The sequence below is a fragment of the Vitis vinifera genome, chromosome 1 (assembly GCF_030704535.1).
Source record: "Vitis vinifera cultivar Pinot Noir 40024 chromosome 1, ASM3070453v1".
Lineage (NCBI taxonomy): Eukaryota > Viridiplantae > Streptophyta > Magnoliopsida > Vitales > Vitaceae > Vitis > Vitis vinifera.
In genome coordinates, this window is record NC_081805.1 from 26,510,063 (window position 1) to 26,533,678 (window position 23,616).

Genomic DNA, 23,616 nt, shown 5'->3' on the forward strand with positions numbered 1-23,616 from the left:
AATTTAGAAAAATGATATACACTTGACTTAAATTAAGTATATTATATTAGAGTTTGCATGAAGTTGAACTCTATTTCTTACTTGGAATTGAGTTGGGATAGTGCAAAAATTGTGTACATCTAATATGAATAGCAAGAAACTAACAATTAAAGAAGTGTTGCAAGTGAGGAAATAAGTTGAATTTCATATAATGTACACCAAAGAGTACAAACTTTTTATTTACGTTAGTCCACCAAAGGCACCCATCGACGGTGAGTTTTGCAATGGAAACATCAATATCATACACCAGTGGTGTGCCGATTCGGTAGACCAGACCAAACAAGAAAACAATAATATCTTTCAAAGTTTCCTGTAATATCAACAAAATTATCAAAATCAAATAGAGTTTAGACTTCAGAGTTTACATACATCTTCTCACATCTGGTTCCTCTCCAATTACAAGTTAATGACACAACGCAGAGTCCTGAATAAATGATTCCAAGACATGCCCCATCATATTTCTTTACTTCACTTCTTTTTTACAATTTTTTTTTTTTGGAAGAAAATCAATTGTTTTCCCCTTTTGATGCTTATTTAATTTGTTATAAAAAAACATTATTTCTAAATAATTAATGTGCGGAATTCCAAAATTTGCTATATGACAGTACCTTGTACGGACAATGGGTGCTCTCAATAGTAAAGCCCTCCTATATATCCTTCATCGGAGAGGAGCCATCGCATTAAATTCGAAACGAAAAGCAGCACGATAAATATGAAATGAAACGCAGAAACCCCACCACCACCACCACCACCGCCTCGCAACATGTATAATCTCCTGCTCTCTGTGTATAATCCATCTTGTCCTTCAATGTTACTGATGTTAATAAGCATGATCCATCATGTTCTCTTCCTTGTCATCGATGTAGGGTTTCCATCAAACAATTCATCAATGGAGGTCTCGATATCGTCTGGTTGATACTTTACGTATTTCTCTGTCTGCCGCCCGGAGTCCAAGTACTGGCTGAACCGCGCTAGGAATGATCGGTAAGCTGGAATCATCACTGCAGAGATGGACACTCGAAGCTCCGACTGAAGCTGCTCGTCGCTCACCACCCAAGTGCTTTGAGTCTTGTGGATCTCATCAAACAAGGTGTTGAAGGTCTTGAACCTCTCCTTCAGCACTGGCTTGTTCACTTTTCCGTTCACTTGTAGGCCTTCGTCTCTCAAGCACTGCAACACTTTGCTCCACGTCTCTCTCTGGTAGTTCTTGTGGTACTGCCTCAGATCCGAAGATCGCCTCCGGCACCAGGTGTCTCCCATCACCTCGTGGATCTCTGATGAGCCTTTGATCTTTTGGAGAATGTACCTGCCATTGTTCATCAGGAAAATGTAGCGCAGTGACATGTCTTTGTAGAGCTTGGATTTGGTGTCGAGATTCGAGTCCAGGAGGTCCATCACTGCGATTAGCTGTGTTGCGAATGGCGTTTGCTTCACCGGCAGTCGGGAGTTGTTTTGGCTGGACCGCTCATCGACGTCGGAACCTGCTTCGTCGGTGCGCTCGATTTTCTGGTGCTGTTGGAAGACTTCTTCCAAGGTGTCTTTGTACTCGCAGGCGTATTTCAGGTAGTTCATGGTGTAGCGAGTCAGGGGGTGAACTGCACCGCTTGGGACAGGAGTTTTGCTGACGTCGCTTTTGATTGAGTTCTCCAGATCGCAGAAAATGCTCACTGCGGCTTCCCCGAGGCGGCTTCCGGCCGTCATTGTCTCCGATTTGAGTTCGTGTCCGTTGTCGTCGGAGGTCGGGCTGCTGATGGCCGGAACCAGATCTCGCAAGGACTCGTACATGTCCAGGAATTTGAACAGCTTCTCTGCCGATCGCTTCGTCATTGCCACCGCTTCTGCGAAATTGAGGAAATGTATCACGGTAGCACGTGCTAGGTTGCTGAATTGGCTGCTGAATATCTCTGGATAGTCCTCGAAGACCGATTCAGCGAATCGCCGTTCGCCGGGGAAGAGGATGAGGGAGCAGTGCTTCACGACTTTGATCCATTTCGCAATCTCTCCTTCCAGAGTTTCCCAGTGCATCTTCTGCACATCGTCGATGCTGATACTGTCAAACCCCAGCTTGTTGATTGCCTCCTTGAACGCGTTACGCCTGAGAATGCTGAAAACCTGGCAACACTCTGTCTCGTACCCTGCGGAGATCATGGCCATCGCAATTTTCTTCATGCTGGCGACGACCTCCGGCGGGTACGCCGGATACTCATCATCGCCGGTGGACTCAGATTCAGGCAGCGGACACCGATCGTGATCTTCTTTGGAGTTGAACGACGGATGCTTCGTCTTCAAACTCTTAGAATCGGAAATATGGCTTCTAGAATCTTCTAGAAGTGTCCGGAGCTCATCCTCCAGGAACGACATTGCTCGTTGCAGAACACTCCCGGAACGTCCGTACATTGCTGCAGCGGGCGACTCCACCGGGAAACCACGCAGAGCATTCATCAGCTTAGAAATTCGCCCCACCGACTCTACAAACGCTGTATCTTCCTCTGGAACTTGACCAAACCTCGCAGAACTATCACCGGAATCGTAGTTTCCGATCATTGCCTCCACCAGCTTACAAAACACCTCAACCGAATCCGGCACGTCCGGAGGGTTAGATTTGTCGTCATGAAGAGACAGATGGGAGAGAAACCCATCAATGTCCTGAGAAACTTGAGGTAGGGCTGAATCGGAAATGGAGGAAGACTCCTTCGCATTTTCCCTATCCTCAAGTTCTCCTTCAGCCTCTGACTCCGGTGGATGGGACTCGACATTGTGTCCGGAGAAACTACCGGATTTCTCAGGAGGGGGCTTCTCCATTACAGGTACTAGAGATGGTCTGTTTTCCTCTATGATTTTTATTTATTTTATTTATTTATTGTCTAGAATTTTTAGGATGTGTTTGGGTAAGAAAGAAAAGCGAAAACGATGGAGAAATATTGGGACGCACTGGAAGAGAAGGAAGGGAAGGTTGTTTATGGGTGTTTTTGTTTGTTTGTTATGGCAGTTTAATTTTGGGGGAGGTTTGTGGCTGGACGTTGACTATTGACCCGGTTGGGAAGGTGAAGCCCGCTCTCTTGCATCGTGCTCATCACGACCTCTCATCTCCTCCTCTCTGACATGCATCCGTCATTCTCTGCCTTTCACCTTCACATGGAAATTAGGTACGCATATCCTTAAAATGCTCTATAAATGGTTTATATTCTCCGTGTTCATGTTCATATTTCTTTTTTCAGCTCCTTCAATAATTTGTTGTTTTATTGGTCATTTTTATTTAAAATATAAGATAACATCCATATTTAGAAAATTAATTTTCATTTTTATTAATATGTTAGAAGTTTAAATCTCACCTTGATGGCATGATTAAATTTGAATTATTGAATAAAATTAAAAATATATGTTATGTTTGGCATCGTGCACCCACGTCACACTCAACATGGTTTTCAGCCCATCTGAACGTTCTCATGAATCATGAATCCATGATGCTGAGTCTAAGTTTTTTAGAGCGTTAATAAGAAGATTCCTGGGTGTTTACCAACTATGGAGACATGTCTAAGATGGAGATAAGGTTAAGTGAAAAATATTGTGAGTCCCATACATTTTTTATTTTAAAAAATATATTTATTAAATGATTAGTGTTTATATCATGTGCCTGTTTAAATGTTTATTAAACAACTTATTTAGATCATGTATTGTACACAACATTACTCATTTGTCATGTTTGTTTGCAATATTTTCAGTATTTTGTATTTGGGGCGAATCAATTGGTCTGTGATTGACTTTTCTATATTATTGTGCAGCCTACAAAATAATTTCTACAAAACAATTTTCTAATCATATTGTTGATGGCTTACACAAAAACTTAGCTTAAGTCCAATAATTACAAATTAAATTTCTTATCTAGATTAGATTCTTTGTGGATAATGATTTAGCTCACTCCTACTTGAATATAAGAAAGTACTAAGAGGGTGCAAACAATAATAATTTTATTACATTTGTTTTATCATGAAAAATATTATATATATTTAAATTATTTCATTTTATATAGATGAAAAAAATAAGTGAATTAAATTTAATAAAAAATAAAAATATTAGGAGTAGTTTTAAATCTATTTATTTTAATCAAACATTCCTTTCCCTTTGGGAAACCAACACAGTACAAGAGAAATCCTATTAATACATCTAGAATTTTTTTTCCTCTATAAAAGCGTGAGAATGTCATATGAAGTTTGTTACTCCAAAGTTTTATAGAACGTTTTCTTACATAATTAAACACTTTAAAGTACGATATTTGTGTATGGGGATAATATTTAAACCACCTTCTTTTTTTTCTAATAACCTTTTTGTTATCCCTTCTCCTGCTTTGGTATTGGTATGAAGAAGATAAACATTAAGTTTTGTCCATGCATAATGATCATGTTAGTAGATGCCACAAACAGCTATAAAAATAAGACCCAAAAAAAACCAACTCCATGCCGCTGGTCATTGGTTGCCACGCATACAAATTTTTTCCCATTAAAATGGCCAAAAAAAAAAAGAGAAGGGAAAAAGAAGCCTTGGAAACCACTTGTTGATGGCTTGTCATTTTCCAACAAAACACACGAGTATGATACAAAGAGCATGGACAAAATTTCGAGAGAAATATCTAAAAATAGGCGATATCTCGCGATATATCGATGATTTATCGCCGATATATCATATGATTAACACGCTACAATGCCTCAAAAAATTTCCTTTTGCTCTTGCCCCTTGTTAAATATTATATATATATTTAAAGTTATTATATAAAGAAAATATTAAAATAATATTTTAAATGACAAATTAATTATCATTATTTTATAATTAAATACAAACATTTCTTTTAATTGATAACCAAAAATATAAAAATTATCATGATAATTTTTTTCATAGTGTTTTTAATATCATTAATAATTAATTAAATATATCAAAATTATAAATATATCAAAATTTATTTTATATCATTTAATACAATTGAATTAAATGGATCATAATTTTAATATTAATATATATTTTAAATTAGACATTATAATTAAATATCATAATATTATTATGAAATAATATTTGATCTAATTCAATAATAAATATACACTTATAAAATTCATATTTTTATCAATGCATACGATATTATTATCAAATATGATAAATCATATTATACATATATCAAATTATTTAATAAAATAACTTAAAAATATAAATATACTTCTAATTACATTTTTATGAAGTTTTTCTTATATTTTTATAAATTTTGATCAATTTTAGATTTATCGATATTTTTTTTCCAAAATACCCGTCAACATATCTCCGATATATCCGTAAAATCAAAGTATCGATATATACGTGATTATCAATATTTTCATCATTGACAAGGAATGGGCATTTAGGAAGAAACATTCCAACAAAACACACGGAAAGTATGATACAAGAAGGAGTACGCTTGAAGAAACATTCCAACAAAACACAAAGTATGATACAAGGAGTGGGCTTTTAGGAAGAAACAACTATCAAATCATATTCATTCTCTTAGGAATTCTAATGCCCGCCCTCTTCAGAAGTTCACTTGAAGCTTTCCTTGCCATTGAAATAACTTCTCCCTGTCCAAAGTAGAATAATCATTATAAGATCAAAACCTCCAATCAATGAAAGAATTTCGTTGAAGGCAAATGCATTGTCTGCTCTAAACAAAAATGCAAATTAAAATTAAGACATTTTTGTAACTTTCTAAGCATATTCCTCAATCTCCCCGAGAGTGAAAAAAAATGATGAGACTGTTCACAAGCTTTAGCTGTGAAAAAACAGGTGTGTAATTAAGAAAGAGAAAATCTAAATACATCTATCATAAACTCTCTATACATCCACCAACTTTTTAAAAAAAGAAATAAAATATACATAAGAAATACTCAACTACCTTCTTCAATCTCACTCCCACCCACTCCTCCAAAGCCCCTAACAATTTTCTTCTTTATTCTCTCTCTCTCTCCCCCCCTTTTCCCTTTGTTTCTTCCTTCATTTCCTTCTCCTTCCCTTCATCTTCTTCTCATTTTTTTTTTCTTTCTTTTTAGACATTGAAAAGAAAAGAAAGGGGAAAACCAGTTCAAGGTGGCATGGTCAGGCTGCTGTTGGTCACTTATTTCCCCTTTTCCCTTTTTTTTTTTCAAGGTTAAAAGAAGCGATTTGAGGATAGAGATGAAAGGGAAAGGGAAGAAACTGAAGGAAATGAGGAGAGGAATGGGATTAGGGTTTGGGATGGGTGAATTTTTGAAAGTTGAATAATAGGACAATTTGATCCTTTTACATGTAAATTTTATTTGAAAAAAGAAAAAGAAAAAGAAAAATGGGTGGATATATAGAGATGAAATGGATGTGTTCAACAATGCTCATATAAAAACCATTGAAACCAAGGTATTATTATATACTCTCAACGTGTGAAACAATTCCAAAAAGGTTATACTTTCCTCAAGATGTGAACAAACGAAGGATGATCAAAAGTGAATTTGCAAATGTTATTTATCCCTCTCTCTCTTCCAATTTTGAGTACATAAACCACAAACAAAAATAAGTTACTACAAAATACCTCATTCACGTTCAAGATCTTTCCATCCTTCATGATCCACTGGCCATTGCACATGACTGAGACAATATTTTCAGATCGCATGCTATACACAAGGCTGGAAATGCTGCTATCAGTAAGCACAAATAAGTCCCATCCATTAGAGTATACTAAGGTCACATTTAGATGCACTCTCATTTTTAAAAACAGAAAATGATAGTAACCATGGTAAAAAATGTAGGACCTTCAATATAAAAAAGAGGAACTTACTTCATGTTCTTAAAAACTACTATCAAAATTTTTAAAATTTGAGGCAATAAATTTTTTTAATACATATAGTTTTCTAAATAGTTTTTCAAATCTATGATATTTTTAAGATAAGTCTCTACTATTTGTATATAAGTTCCCATCATTTTTCGTTTTTAAGAACAAAAAACAGAAGTGTTATATGAACACTACCTAAATCAATAGAAAAATTGGTTCTCCATCATTCAAATAATTTCCTTCCATATTCAGCATTAGTTTACTGTTTTATATGGCTTGGGATAATATGAGCAGATCCCTACATGCCTTGTCTTTAGCCTGTTTGGTTCTATGTCCAATGATGAACACTAGCTCCTTTAGATGTTTGCATAACTACATGCATGACTGACTTTGATTATTAGGCTGCAAGTAATACTTTAACCATATTCTAGTAGTCCAATTAACCATGCCATGAATGTTTAAATTACGCTTCACATTTCTAAGAGAATAGGTTCATACCAGTCATGAACAGGAGCCATAGACCAAGAGAAAGGATTGATTATGATCATGTCAGCCTACCAAATAATGAATAGAAATAGTAATCAGCATCAAAAAAATCAGACAATTGTGAAAATGATGGGAGAGATGAAAAGGGAAGTTGGTCTATTTACTCAGTTTGAAAATGAATAGGATGAAGAAAACTTGAAGATATAGCTTTAAGATTATTTGCAAGTAGAAAAAATAGAAGGGCAAGATAAACAACTGGATGTATAGTTTACCCTGGTGAGCTTAATGCTAAAAGCCACATAAGCATATATTCATAGGTGATCTTTAACACTATGTTACCATAATAGGCACAATACCTTTTTCCCGATCTCAAGTGAACCTATTTCGTTTTCCCAGAGTACTGTTTTTGCACCATTGATTGTTGCCATCTTGAGGATTGTTTCAGCAGGGAGAGCAGTGGGATCTGTTGTTCCAAGTTTATAAACTTCCCGTCCTTTGTTAATCAGAGAAGCAAGGTACATGTCATCAACTGCACAAAAGATAAACCATACATAAATCCACTAAAAATGGTCTGAGAATTCTGTAAGATTACCCAGCAGAAAAAGAAATCGGGAAAGGGATCTGTACCAATCATCCAACTAAGAATTCATCTAAAAACTGACATTGTGTCAGTCAATTAATTGGTCATGCAAGAAGATTCAACAGCAGCTGATGGTAACAGCTCATGACTCAATAACAGTAACAACCTGGTTATGTCCTAAAATTTTCTAATTATAATTCTGAATTTTTCAAGAATACTTTATAGGGATGTTGAATATATAGAACATGATAAGTTCTAGAATGAACCTAGAAAACCTCATTTATATATATTCAAGGTTTTTTATTGATAGTGGTGGCCTCACTTGTCTGAGGCTCCACAATTCGAGATCTTACAATCTTTTAAATTGTTTTGAGTGTTCTCTCCATTTGCTAGGTGCTAGCTTTTCCCTGTACCAGCTCAAGGTGCTTGAAGTTGTCTACATATTCCAATAGTCCATCATATGATGTGCACACCACCAATTTCAATTGACATTGTAGAGGCTGCAATCCCTATAAGATATCCACCAATGTCTAATCTAAAAGGGGAAATGTTTCAAAGGCAATAATATTCACATCCTCCACAAACAACTCCAGTCAGCACTATAACAAAATCTCCCTGTGAATTGAATTTGGTCATGGAGCAAATGTAAGAATGAAAAACGAAGACCTCAGAATTCAAAACAAACCAATGCTCATTCTGTTATTTGATGGTGCGCCATCTGTTCCCAATGAGACACAAATTCCAGCATCAAGCATTTCCTTAATAGGTGCAAATCCTAGCATCCGCATTGCAGAAGCAGGACAGTGAGATACTTTAACACCAGCTCTTGAAAGAAAACCAATCTGTGAACCATATGCTATTAGTAGTTATTGTACTAGCATGATGTGGACGAAATGAACTAACTTTAAAAGTATATATATCACTAACTGGTAATGACTGAATATCTTTTTTTCATTTTTCTCTTTTTGGGCAAATGAACCAATTGGATTTAAGTGAACAAAAATATAAAATATAATCCCATCTAAGGCAAAGCCAAACAAAGGAGCATAACCGATAAACAAGCAGCAGCACCAATGCCCTTGCCTCCCCATTCCAACCCCAAATTAAAAAAAAAATAAAAAATAAAAAGATTAAAAAAACCTCAAATGAAACAAAGAAATAAGCAAGAAGGAAACGACCCAGCATCATCAAGCTAAACTGAGCCAAACAACCACTCAGAGCAAAGCAATCAAATGCAGGAGATGTAATGACCTCCCACAAACTTTGTCTAGCAACAAAAGGTAGAGGAGTACTAACCAAGTTGCAAACATAAACTGAAACCACTTCATGAAGAACTCAAAGCTTGAGGAAGCTTATCAGCCCACTCAGTAAATATGTTAAACCTAGCAGTACAGTGAGACAAAAAGTAGAGCAAGCAAGCAAGGGCTACAAGCAAAATGTTGAACCAGAAGAAAGATAAATCAACCGATAAAATTTCAAATATTGATGTTTGGCAACATTTTTGGGAACAATTTTCAGGAAAAAAATATTGTTTGGGAATTCAAGCATGAAAAACAACTTTCAAAGTATCTTTCATGTTTTCAATTATTTTGCATAACACTATATAGAAAATACCTGAAAATACTTTAAATTCGTTCCAAAAACAACTTGTTTTCATAACAAATTTTCAAAGACCATTTTCAGTCAAAAGTTTGTAAATCATGTTTTTCAAGTTAGAAACTGCCTTTTTTTTTTTTTTTGTTCTAAAGTACTCGATTTTTCCAAGAACAGTTTCCAAATGTGTCCTAATGTTCTTTCACCGGGTTTCAGCCAACCACCAGAATCCCCTGCACCAACACTAGCAGGCTCCAACACAACCTCTACCACCAGTAAAATCAACTGTGCCAACCTAACAAATTGAGATGAGAATCAGAGGAAGGATTCCCTCTGATCATAAAGTTAGTTCTAGAAAATGAATAAAACAAAATACTATTTTTAAATGGAGCCTTTATTTCTGTAGTTATTGTTGAAGACCTTAATATTCCTTTCCATCCATATGGGATACACAAGGGAACTTTCCTTTGTGAGTGCTAGAGACCCATATATAACCAATGAGAACAATTAGATGGACCATTGCATCTACAATGCCACATCCGAAGTCATTGCTCAAAGGGCAAGAGAAAAACAAATGCCTTAAATCCTCCACCCTTAGTATGAAAAGGAAAAGGAAAAGAAAAAGGACAAGAATGGAGAAAAAAGACTCACTGAAACACTTTCACTAATCAAAGATTCTCTAGTGGCCAGCTTACTTTTGATGGACAATCGAAGGAGGAGATGCTTACAAATAACTTTAATAGACCACACTGAATCAGCTTATACATTGTGAGGAAATCTACTTCTCAACATATCCCAAGCAAACTGGATAGAGAAAACACCATTAGGAAAGTGAAGCCAAACAGTGCTATAAATCTAATCACAGTGAAGAACAAAGACATAGCATTCAGAATCACTTGTAATTCTCAGGTATCAGCGGAAAAAACAAGAGGAAACCCCATTAGTAATAGAGCTCATAGTGACAGTCTTAGAAATACTACACTTGGGACCTGGCTCAAGTGGCAAGGGACCAGGCCGGAGATGTAGAAGGTTCCCAATCCAGTTCTCAACAGGAATAAAAAATAAAATAAAAAAATAAAAAAAATAAAAAATAAAAAAAAGAAAAGAAGAAAGAAAAAAAGCTACCTATCAAAACAAGACATTCAGAGTGACAAAAAGGCCAACATCAAAACTTACAACATTGTCAAACCTAAGCAAGAGGTTATTTTATTTCTTAGATTCAAAATCCTTCCTATTGCCTGAGAACAGCCTGAAAGCCTTTAATGCCTAGAAATTTGATTCCTCCTGTAATGTAAGGAGATCAAGAGAACCCAAGGGTAGCAGGTCTACAAAAATTCCAGGGATGACACATGATGAAAGGCATATCCTGATCAACTATCCTCTTGATACCCAGCCCACCTTCCTTCTTAGGATTAAAACTTGACTCCAATTAACATTAGGCCAATAAGAGTTAAGAGTGGAGCCAAACCACAAAAAAGTAACAATGATAGATAAGTTTTAAAATCCTTTAGGAATTCAGAACCGCCAAAAAATGTTCAAACCATGAAGGATGAAATTATGTGGAATAAAAAACTGATGCAAATTAGACCCAGTGGTGAAAACCAAGCTGGAGCTTGCTTGAAAAATTTGGGCTAGGCTTCAGGCTGAGGTTCCCTTCACTTCCTCCTCTTTATTCCCCTCATATATGAGTCCATATTAGGCTCGTGTTGTGCATCCATCCCCATTATTTGAACTTAATAAGGGGCTGGACTGGGTACACCCAGCTTAGCCCAGTCTCTTCTCTCTCGGTTCATTTTTAAAAAACTTAATTAAGGAATAAAGTAGAGCATCCAGGCCAGCTTCTTTTTTTTTTTCCTTCTTTTTTATTTTTATTTATTTATTTATAACTTAATAAGGGACTGGACAATCAACTGAACCCCTCATTTTGAGCTACCAGCCTTATCCAGCTGGGGCCTAGGTTCAAGCCTGGGTTAGGAATTAAAATTCCCAGCCTGGACTAGCCCAACGCAATTCCCAAATTAAGCTGTGAGGTTACTGGCTCAAGCTTGAGCATTGATATCCTCAGCATGTTTGACCTGACCCTTTACATTCATTAAAATGCACACAACACTTCTATCTCTTTTCAAGGAAGAACAGTATCAGATGGCTCAGAGATGCAAAAATTATGTAAACAAAAACACATGCTTCCATGAACTACTCACCACCCCATTGACAAAACAAAGGCCAAAACAATCTTTAAAGAATCCCAAGCAACTAAGAGGATGTGTACAATAAAAACACAAAGAACTAAGTCAAAAATAAAAAAGCCAACTCCACTAATACATCTGCCACTCCTCAATATTTATTTAGGAAAAAAGCCCATCCAAATATATATATATATATATATATATATATATATATATATATATATATACATATATATGAAAAAAGTCAATCTAGAAACATACGGTGTAAATGTACATGAATTCACTATCTCTTTAGCAAATTTTGAACTTATCCTTGTAGAAATGATTGTAAAAGCAGAGAAGATCATGCAGAGTGATTTTGTTTCTATAGAATGCAACATAGAATCAGCCACAATAATTACCTCAGTGTCATTGACCCAAACAGTATGAGCTGCCAGCAAATTGCCATTTAGGAGATCTATCTTCTCCAAGTATGAAACTGTTCCATAATCAACTTTTCGAGTATCTTTCACAACTTGATTTTCATAGGATATCTCTGCAACATGCTAGAAATTAAAAAGATTAAACAAAATCCCAGCATTTTGATCAAAATCAAGGATTTAAATCCTTCTTTGGCATCCAACTGTTTCCCAGGTTTAGACTTCAAATTTCTACATTTATGTATTGAAAAAATACTGACAATTTTTGTAGTAGGCACAAATTAGTTGAGACTATGAAGTCCCCAAAATGGAAACAGCATTTACAACTGAGAACCATTTTTCCTTTAATAAAAAACTTCTATCAAACTGAAAACAGCATTTAAAAATTGGAATTTCTGTTTTGCAGAATTGAAAACCTCTGCGAACTCAAATCAACATAAAATCTAGAGAGTTATACAGCATCATTTTGTTATTCAAATCTGCCCAATAAACATACATGGATAGAAAGTATGCATACAATACAGTCTCTTACCAGTAATTTCTGACATTTAAGATGCAAACATAGGCATGTCTAGAAGGGCTTTTTTTTTAAAATTATTATTTTTATTATTTTCATTCACAATTTGTATCCAAATGCAAGGGAAAAAAAAATAGATATAAGTTCCCTAATGCTTCACAAATTTTAAAAGGCTTTGCAGAGGCAATGAAGTGCCTGACACTGCCCTAGCGAGCATTATTAATTTCAGGGAGTAAAGGAATCATTTTCAAGGGGTAAACATAGCACAATTTAATTAATCCATCTATATCAGTTATTCAGTTAAGAAATGAACATGCAAGAGATTCCACCATATAATTGTCCCATAGATTTATATTTCAGATCATTCCATGCTGATCCTTTCATATAGTATCTTCTGGCAATCCAGTTTCCAATTTGATTATATAACGCTTGTGAGAATGGGAAAATATTAATATGCATCAAACTAAAAATCTATCAGGTAAAAGTCCCCAAAAGCTTGTGATCACTATATATCTAAGAAAGAAACAGGAGATAAAGTGAGTGACAGCTCTATACCATGTGGATTCCAGTTTTTAGTTCTTTAGCTACATCTCTTGTTTCAAGTAGTAAACGATCAGTTGCATTCATAATTTGCCTTATTCCAAGCCATATTCTGATGCGCCCATCTGCAGTATCATGATGCTTCTCGTAAAGTTCCTTCTGAGACTGTGCACTTAAAGAAAGTAAATTAACGCCTTCAGCCACAGGCTGCATGCTTGATAACATTCAACTAATCAAATCTAGATAGAAATAAAAAATCAATAAATGATAATTGTTTACAGATACTTCCATAAAATATGTGCAAAATCATGCAGAGTAATTTCAGTGATACACTAATCAACAAAGTAGGAAATGTGATATCTGCAGTGCCAAATAGAAAATAATGGTGAACTTTTGATGAACAGCATGCTGTCTATACAACAAATATTCATTTGAGTCCACCATTAACTCATAGTTTTAAAAGGTGCAAGGTGCCCCTAAGGTGCAAAAATATCCTATAGCTTAGGCACAAGGCGCAACACAAGGCGCACGCCTAACTGAAGTAAAATGTGACTTAGGATGCATATCAATTTTATAAAATATGATTCAAAATCTAATCCGATCAACAAAAAACATAAGATTTAAAACATTTAAAAGAAGCTTTCAATAAAAAAGTAATGAAATTATATAAATTTCAATATATAATTAGAAATATCAAGAATAAAAGTGTTTAAAAAGGAAGCTTCTTGGGGGAAGGTTCTAACCCAAGATCAACTCAAAAGGAGGGGCTGGATTTTAGCATACAGGTGCTTCTTGTGTTGTGATGATGAGAAGACAATAAACAACATCCTTATTCATTGCCCCAAGGTGAGGGTGTTGTGGAATCTTGTGTTTTCGTTGTTTGGTGTTAATTGGGTCCTTCCGCTTACGGTTAGAGACACTCTCCTTGGTTGGTCCGCTTCCTTTGTGGACAAGAAGCGAGGAAAGACTTGGCAGGCAGCTCCTCTCTGTTTATTTTGGATTGTTTGGAAAGAAAGAAATAGGATAGTTTTTGATAATGAGGCTTTGTCGATCCAAAGATTGAAAAACTCCTTCGTTTGTAATCTTTTCTATTGGTCTAAGTCTTGTTTAGATGGAGAACCCCGTTCCTTAATTAACTTTGTTGATTGGTTGGGTTCTAATTGAGGGTTGGTGAGTGTTTGCTTTTTTGTGTTTTTGTTGAGGGGTTTCTCATGTATACTCCCTGTATGCTTCAGGTTGCCTTCTTGCTCCCTTCTTTTAATAAATTTTCTGTGTTTTACCTATCAAAAAAAAAAAAAAAAGGAAGAGTAAAGCGGACAAGGCATGCATTTTCAATATGGCGCATGTCTTGGCAAGCAAGGCACTATAACTAGGGAGTCGTTGCACCTTGAACCTAGGTGCACTTAAAGCACGCCTTTTAAAACTATGCATTAACTATTGTAATAAGGCACAGTTAAATGAGTCGATAGCTGAGATTGCATAATATGTCATTAGAACTTAAAATAAATTCTCTATATGAGATTCAAAGTTATGAATCCAGTGTGCAAAATATAAGCCATCATTAGCCCCACATTGCCATAGAAATCCTTTAAACTTCCCTTTGAGCTGAACCAAGGTCTCTCCAGATCTAGAATAATTTGAGGAAATTTATGAAAGCTTATGGAAGTTCAAAACAAAAATATCTATTTTAATCAATGTTTCACACCCAGACTGACCATCCTATTTCTTATGAAAAACACTTCATTGGCCTACCTGGTTTTTAGAACCTGGACATGTTAATGCATCAAGCAAACAACTAATCATCTAGACTGAAAGAATAGCAAAGCAGCTTTTCAGTCAGAAACAAGTCTTGCCTGTTATGCAATACAAGTTGGAAAGAATTTGCATTATTAACAAATAAAATCCACAAGATTCTCAAGGACCAATTCCAATATCAACAAAATAAAGAATACTGAACCTGAATACAATCATCTGTAGTTCGATCTGCCCAAGATGGTGGCAAACCCTGGCCAGAATCCATAGTTGACTGCACTAGACATGCACGTAACCCCAGTAATTCCACTGCTCTTGCCATTTCTGATACATGTTGCCCTCCAGCTTCGGCGAAACAAGTTACCTAATTCAATAAGTCACAAGCAAAATCAATCACATTACAGTATTTCAAATTAATCTCCACACGACAATAACAGTAACAATGTTATACTCACACCAGAGTGAATGAGCTCGATCCCGCAGAGTAAAGTTGAAATGTAGGAATCCTCCTCAGTCATGTTGGATTCATAAGGCCAAATCCGTTCATGCAACCAAGTCATCAGATCAACATCATCGGCTATTCCTCTGCCAAGCTGTTGAGAGGTGTGAACATGAGTGTTGATGAATCCTGTTAGTTAGCAAATAAGATCAAGGAATGTTCTGAATCAGCGATAATTTCTTCTTAATCTAATCCAAGTTCAATCATGGAAAGTGTGAATGAAAGGAAAAAAAAAAAAAAGAAACGAAAAGTGAACAGAAAACAAAAATAAATTGGGATAACCGATTAAATTTGAGTTCAATTGAATTTTCATTATATTTTCCTGAAAAAATCAAGCAAGATAACTCCCTACTCTTTTGTTTTCACTGGTGCATTTCCAAATGACGCATAAACCACCGAGAAAACTAAGGAAAATAAAAGAACACGGAATCTTGAATCTTCTGTTTCATGTTACTTTGATTTCCAAACAAAACTAAAATTCACATCAACCAAGCCCTCAAACTCTTGTATCTGCCTCAGTTCAATGAAGATTTTTATGTTCACAGGTCTCAAACAACGAAAACCTAACATTCCAAACCGAATCGACTAAGCCAGAAACTCATCGCATCAACGATCAGTCTAAGTTCACCATAGGTCTTTTTGTATTCTCCGCTTCCAAAAACCGTAAAACATAAAATTTAAGTTTGACTTGCATTTTCAGATGAGCCAAACGGAGCGTGAAACTGAAAGAGCACCTGGAAGTAGAATTTGGCCGTGAAGGTCGAAGACGTTCTGAGCAAGAGGAGCGAATTGGTTGAAGATGTTGTGAGATTGACCTAGGGCTATGATTCGATCTTTTTCGACGACGATCGCGCCGTTGTAGAACACTCGAGTCTCGGAATCCATTGTCACGATCAAAGCATTGTGGAGCAACGTGACTGAGCTGCTCTTCGTCTCCATCGCTTCCTCTGCTTGCTGCTTCTGCACAAATGACAGAAAACAGACCGTTTCGACCCAACTCTGACTGACGACCGACTGGAGGCAGAACTCAAAACGCACCGTTTTGGCGTGAAGCTCACTGCTCACTCCAGGCCAAACCGCAACTGAGGTGGTGCGAGTAAACGCAGCGTTTTAAGATGCGCCGCGCCAGCTTGCGGATGTAAATTAGGCCTGTAGGCTGAAGCCCGCCTAAAACTTTTGGGCCAAAGCCCAGCCCAAACGGCCCCAGCACCATAGGGCAGGGTTTGGGCTAATTTTCTAAGCTTGGCATTAGAGCCTGAAAAAAAATCCCCAAGATATGCTTTATAAAGACTGAGATGTCTAATATATAATTATTAGACCAAATTTTCTCTTGATTTTAGTAATAAATATTATTAATATTTTTAAAATTGTGGGTTAAGAGTTACCTTCCTAATCGAGCCTGAGAGTTGAGACATGAGGCTTGCTTAGGTTTGTTTAGAGGTAGCCCAAACTCGGCTCAGTCCATTTACATGGCTACACAGCCTACACTCATAAGAAATGCCCTCAATAAAATGGTTTGTGTGTTTTGGATGTGTGATGGGTGTCCAATCAAAATTTCTTTTTTAAACTTAGGAGAATTTTTGTATTTTGAATCATTTTGATCAAAATGTTTAAAACCTAGAAAAAGCAAGCATGTACATTGCTCGAGTCGGATTAGACTACCACTCTCTTAGCTTATGTTTGAGTGGAGTTGAAAATTTAATTCTTTAGTCCAATTTGACCCTAGGTCTAAAAGTTTATAAAAAAAAATTGATTCTTTTATTAGTAAATGTGCAATAATGGTTGGTTTAGTAGTAGTGTCTTGTGTGAGATTCAAAAGAATTGTAGAGAAAAGGGAAGAAGAAAGTTTAGGATTTTTAATTGTGATCACTTCAAAAATACATACAATATGAAATAAAAAAAATTACAATAAAAGAAAATAAATAGAAAAAGATTAACTTACCCTTACTCCTAAAAAGAAATATAATAATTTTAATTAAATAAATAACTATAACATCCTACCCATCAAAGTTTGAAGATCTTAATTTAGGGGGATTTTGTCAGCCAAGCTTAGGAATCTCATTTGTAGGCATGAGGATCTCGCAAATCTTGAGGGACTTCTTTAATGAGATTTTGTGGAATGCACTTGAGTTGGGGTGAGCGATAGGTTGGACTAATTAGAATTTGATTCGAAATTCTCTAGTAGATTTAAATCAATTAGACGAATTTTCTTCCAATAAAAAATAAGGATGATTAATACTTCTTAGTATGAAAGATGTCTTGAATTTATGTGTGGAGTTGTTTCACATTTAGTAAAAATTTCTTTATATTAAAAATGCTATTTTTATTTTAACTTAAACTTTTAAATGAAGATGAAAATAAAATAAACCTTTTTAAAATTTGCCTCACCAAGAAACTCTCCTCTAAATAAAAGGAAAAAAAAATAAAATCCTATTTGTGTTTCAATAATTGTGGTTGGAATGATTATATTTTTTGAAAAAGCTTTACTTGGAAATAAAAATGAGGTGTCCATGTTAATTTTGTGCAAGATGGTCTTAATGGCTCGTAGAAACAAGTTGAGAATTGGTCCCCAGTCAAAGCTGCAATGCAGTGGCTTGAGTGGGAGGCATAATGGAAGTGGAGTTCAAATCATTGAGTTGTTGACATTCAATTTCATTCATTTCATGTTCATCTATTTTCTTAAGCCCCACGTTTTAAATCAACAACATCGGATTTTCATTGGAGGGACGTGTGGCTAGTGGCCCAATACCTCGTAAGTTTCATAATTCTTTATTCCTATAATTTCATGCATCTTTTTTCAACAAACACCATATTGCATGTATGATCTGTCTTGAACTAATCTCATCTCCAAGCCACATATGTTGCACGTATATATCACATTTGTTGTGCATCATGTTATCTTAGATGCACATATGTATTACACTGACATTTTCTTTGCATCATAACCACTTATTCATTCTATTGTCTCAGTATGTGACCTATTGCTTTAAGACACTCTTATGTTGTCTTAGTTCATAGCCTTGCATTGACTAGCTTTTGTTTTTCATATTGCCTCAATCCATATATGTACGCCCAACCTAATGCTATCATCCATGCCAATGCATCCCTAAAACAAATTACACCCTAATTATAGATAAAATGACTTTCTTTACTTTTGAGATACGAACATCTTATATATTTTGATCAGAAAAGAATTAATGGAAAAAGAAATAATTAAAATTAATCGACATATTTTTTGAAATAAACAAAATAGAATACAAGTTTCTCTTATTTCAATACCCTGTAGTATGAATGTTGGTAATTAGAACTTAATCATGACACTTGAGTTTTGCCTATATTTGTAATTGAGGTTCATACCATCGTTGGCTTAGCTTTTGGTGCTCCCTTATTTTACTTGCTTTAGGAACTAAATACACCTTTAAGATTTTAGTAAGTCAAATCTTTCCAACTAGTAGAAGAAGATATTTTTAATATAATATTAAAAAATATCGAGAATACTTCAATTGAAACTCATATGGTCTTGTATCCCATTCTTCTTAATCGTGTCCACTATAGCTTAAATGATACTTCTCTTGAGTGGGTAGTGGAATATTTTTTAGTTGACAGGGATTATAACATGTTTGATAAATGTAAAATATTATATGGGTAATAATCATTATGTTCCCTTTTAAGTAATTTTTGTTTTTTTAAACTTAAGTTAATAATGTAATTTAATCTTATGAACTTAATTTGTTAATGTTTTATTATGAAATTGCATGATTACAAATTCTATTTTTGATAAGATAATGTTCTATTAGTATCTTATGATTTTATATGAACAACTAATTAGCATCTAATATCTCTATTATATAATGTCAGCATACATTTGATGTGGCCATCACCATTTATTTATATTCCTTGGCTATAAAAATAAATAAAAGGGTAACTTATTTCATGTAGAGGAATTTTTTTTAATAGCTAAAATTTACCTTTAATCAATTTCAAATCTAAACACTCTGTTCCCCTCCTATCAATTGAAAATTAATGAAGAGGACAAATAATTTTTAAAGGAAAATTATTTTGATTTTATAAATAAAACAAAATTTTAGCGATTTCTTCCTTTTGTGGGAAGTAGAGGTTTTCTATACACGAATCCAACAAACTTTGATACAACTCATTAATACCGATATCTTAAATACAATTTTCACGGGGTTGAGTTGAGTACAAATAAGTTTGGGCAAATTCATCTCACCTGCATAATTTATTTAATGAATAGGTTGTTTTTTGGTTAATCTACGTGACACAAATTTGATTCGAATTAACTTATTTAATGATCTCATTGATTAACCTTATTATATCTTTAAACTATTTAACTCATTTATTTTAAAGTTATTTTTGAATAAATAGATTAATTGAATTATAAATATATTTGATTGAAATATTAATCATAAAGACATATACAAAACCTAACTCAACTTTATTATTAAATAAGAGAATATGATTATTAAATAAATTAAATGGGTTACACAATGTATTACCTATTTAATTATTATGTAATATTTGAATTTATATTTTTAATGTGATTATCATTCATGTTGGATTTGAGTTAACCTATGTAATAAAATATTTAGACTTTAACATGACATGAATATGACTTAGTAATACCAATTGTCATCTCTAGGCTTCCCACATGCAATTTGCAAAAGGTAGCTTCAAAAGAATTAAAAATGATAAGAAATCTAACGAAAAAATTTCAATAATTTAAATAATTTTATTAAACATATACTGAATTAAATAAAATATAAGTAGTTAATGAGAGTTTGATAGCACCCTTCAAAGTATTTTATTAAGTCATGTTAGTTTCAGTAGCTAAAACAAAATATAAACTTAACTAATATGAATAAATTTAAAATTTTCAAATGGACATGAAAGAGAATATACCATCAAAAAATTATTTAATAAAATATCAAATAGAAAATTGTTAAAAACTTAATTTTATTCTAAAAAGTTACAATAAAATAAAAATTTTCATATACATTAGAAGATGAAAATATATTAATACAATTTCAGCATAAGAAACAAAATAAAGAGAAAATAATTAAGGATGACAAGTAAATTTTATAATTTTTATAAAATATTTTATTTAACATTGTAAAATAAAATTGTACTTTTTAGTTTGATCTAAAATGAAGTTATTTTTATTCTTTATCAATAGTATTTCAAATGCAATTATTTTTTATTTTTCAAAAATTGAAAATTAAATTTATATTTTTAGGGGCTCATTTTGATATTTTAAAATCTCTAATTATGCATAAGATTTTTTTTTGGGAAGATTTTATTATTATTATTATTTAATATTTATTTGAGGGGATACCTGTGGGGCTCTTATGGGTGCACTCAAAGCATTTTGGTGGCAAATGTATTTCTAAAATTTTATTGAACATGAAATAATTTCTAAAATTTTTCTTATTTTTACATTAATTTTTAATGTAAGTTTAAGTTTTTAAAAAAATTGTTGTTGGATATGAAATCAAATTTTTTTTCTAAAATTTTTTAATTTTTTTTTCTCTTTTTAATTTTAATGAAGCAAAATTGGTTGTTGAACATCAAACCATAACTCTTTTAACAAAATTAGCCTATATAAATTTTTATTAAGCTTAAATAAAAAATCAATCTAAACATATCTAAGTATTTAACATTGAATTTGTTTCATTTCAACCGAATTAAGTAGAGAAGAAACCATGTTGTACTTTCAAGAGTTCAAACCTTTCATGAAAATTTGCCTGTCTGCAACCAATGAAAATTGTCTAACATTGTCCTAGTCATAAAGGAAAATGGAAATAAAAATAATATATTTAAAAATAAAATAAAATAAAATTTTCTCAAGTACATCAACTTTTCCTTCTTTGCAAGTACTTGTTTAGTAAGCCTTGCCCACTAGCCAGTTCATTGAATTTGATTCAATTATTTAAAAGGCTGGATCTTTTCCACACTTTTCTTTTCTTCCAGATCCATCAGATCAAAAATTGTAGAAAGGGAAAAGACTTCAAATTTCAATCCACTAAGGCCATCTACTTCTTTACACTCATCATCACTGCCCCCACTTTCACATCCTCTTCTGTCCTCCTCCAATGGCCCAAACCCTAATAATTTCACTGGGAATCTCTTATAGTGACTAAACTATTGGGTGTGACAACATTTCTAATTGTTGCATGAAAATGCTTAATTCCTTAATTATTTTTCACTTTCATATTTGGGATGATCCTTTTGACCCAATTTTAGACATTTGGGGTCCATTTGTATATACATTTATCTCATTTTTTTATATCATTATTCAACGATTTAAATTAAAATTTGGTATCTCATCACTTTTGTACCTTGCATTTTCCCATTCTTAACGAGACATTCAACCAAGAAAAATCAACTTTATATTAATTTAGATTAAATTTCAATCAAATTGCCTTTTAACTTTCTAGATTTCAATTATTTTTTAAATATAATGAGGTTACTTAATTTGGTTAAAATATTTTTTAAATAAGATTTTTAATAAATTTACAATAATTTTAGAAAAGAATTATAAAAATCCCTAGTTGCAAGACATATTTGAAACATATGCCACTAGATGCATTTAAAGATTAGTGGACTTTTAAGCTTCATGTATAATCTTCAAGACAAGCACTAAATTAAACTAAAAATTTACAATAAATCAATTTCCTCGATACTCAGGATTTTCATTTGGTACTTGGGGGCACAAATTGCAATAAATATAGAAATGATTTTCAAAATGCTCATTGGAATTATTTTTAAAATGTCATGAATTTGAAAAAAACTAAAATTCGAACACGATTAAATCTTCTACAAATGTAAATAGGGCGTTTAATAATAATTTTATGAAACGTTTCTAACTTTTTTACTTGAAAGAAAAAAAATTTAATATTAGAAAGATCAAAAATACTTTATAAAATTACTATCAAAGACGCTTTAAATTACTTTCTTGATACATCACATAATTGAAATCATATTAAAAACATGACTTTTTAATATGACAATTATCTTCTATATTTATTTTATTTTTGTAGGGAAAGTGTTGTACTTTCTAAAGTTTTAAATTCAATTCAAACTATTGTTTTATCAACATCCCATATTTCTAATAAATCAGCAAATTAATGTAATTCTAAATCATACGTTTTCTGAAATTTCTCTGTTTAATTATTACTATACGATAAAAAAAAAACAATAATAATATACAACAATTCCAACACACTAGCTTCAATGACATCAAATTAAATTTGATTCTCCCCATTCCAAATAGGAAAAAAAATTTGATGGCAGTATATTATTGGCAAAAACAAAAACAAAACCAGAAGGACCCATATAGAAGAATGAGACACCACCACATAGCTTAGTGCAGCCTTCTGTTTGCTTTAGGGGGCAAAGATATGCATGGACCCCCTAAATCTTCTAGCTAAAAAGTGTAGTGAATTTCCTAGTTTGTGTGGGGTTGAATGTGTGGGCACAACTGGGTCCAGCTTCCAAACTTTGGAACCAGTGGTTGGGCATTTCAAAGTGATGGGCCTTTGTGGTCCTATAGCTGGGAACATAGGCACCCATCTCCTATATCTTCTATAGAAAAGTGGGTTTTGCTTTCGTTTTCAAGACTAAGAAGTTACTATTGTTATTATTTCTTTCTTCTTTTCTTGATTTGCAGCACATTTTTTATAGCTATAGGTGCAGCCCAGCGGAGGGGTATAGTACATTGCATGATACATTTAACTTTACCATAAGATAATTAACGAAAGGAAAATGTTAAGGCATAAATATCTATTAAAATCCAAATTTTGACTACTGAATATATTTAATGAAATTTAGATTATTGAATGACGGTATAAATAAATGAGACTGATATAAAGTATGGACTTAAAAATACAAATATGGTATAACTTGATTGATGATTTCTTTTCGACACATACAAAAATTAATATCATTTAATACTTACAATAAAAGAATTAATAAAAATAACACTAAATAATTTCCCTCATATTTGGTTATGTATAGACTAAACTTGCCTTGTTGATATATTGATAGTTATACAATTATTAGCAAAATAAATAATGAATCTTTTTTTTAATAGAAAAAAGGGAAAATGAACGAAAATAAAATAGGTTTAAATTTAATATTTTTTAATAAAAAATTTGAATAAAAATTTTTTTTA

General features: G+C 33.4%; 2 protein-coding genes across 2 annotated transcripts; both read right to left on the minus strand.

Annotated features, from left to right (window-relative positions):
* Positions 1 to 337: 337 nt before the first annotated feature.
* Positions 338 to 3,007, minus strand: LOC100259218 (exocyst complex component EXO70C1). The gene has a single exon (XM_002264917.4). The coding sequence runs from the start codon at positions 2,839 to 2,841 to the stop codon at positions 877 to 879; it is 1,965 nt and encodes a 654-aa protein (XP_002264953.1). The 5' UTR covers positions 2,842 to 3,007; the 3' UTR covers positions 338 to 876.
* A 2,342-nt stretch (positions 3,008 to 5,349) lies between these two features.
* Positions 5,350 to 16,520, minus strand: LOC100265957 (uncharacterized). Its single transcript, XM_002265792.4, has 10 exons — positions 16,160 to 16,520; positions 15,382 to 15,554; positions 15,132 to 15,290; positions 13,190 to 13,339; positions 12,100 to 12,243; positions 8,605 to 8,761; positions 7,696 to 7,868; positions 7,352 to 7,407; positions 6,614 to 6,716; positions 5,350 to 5,633 (listed from the first exon to the last, which is right to left on the minus strand). Exons 1-10 carry the CDS (start codon positions 16,362 to 16,364, stop codon positions 5,544 to 5,546), a joined length of 1,410 nt encoding a protein of 469 aa, XP_002265828.1. The 5' UTR covers positions 16,365 to 16,520; the 3' UTR covers positions 5,350 to 5,543.
* Positions 16,521 to 23,616: the final 7,096 nt, after the last annotated feature.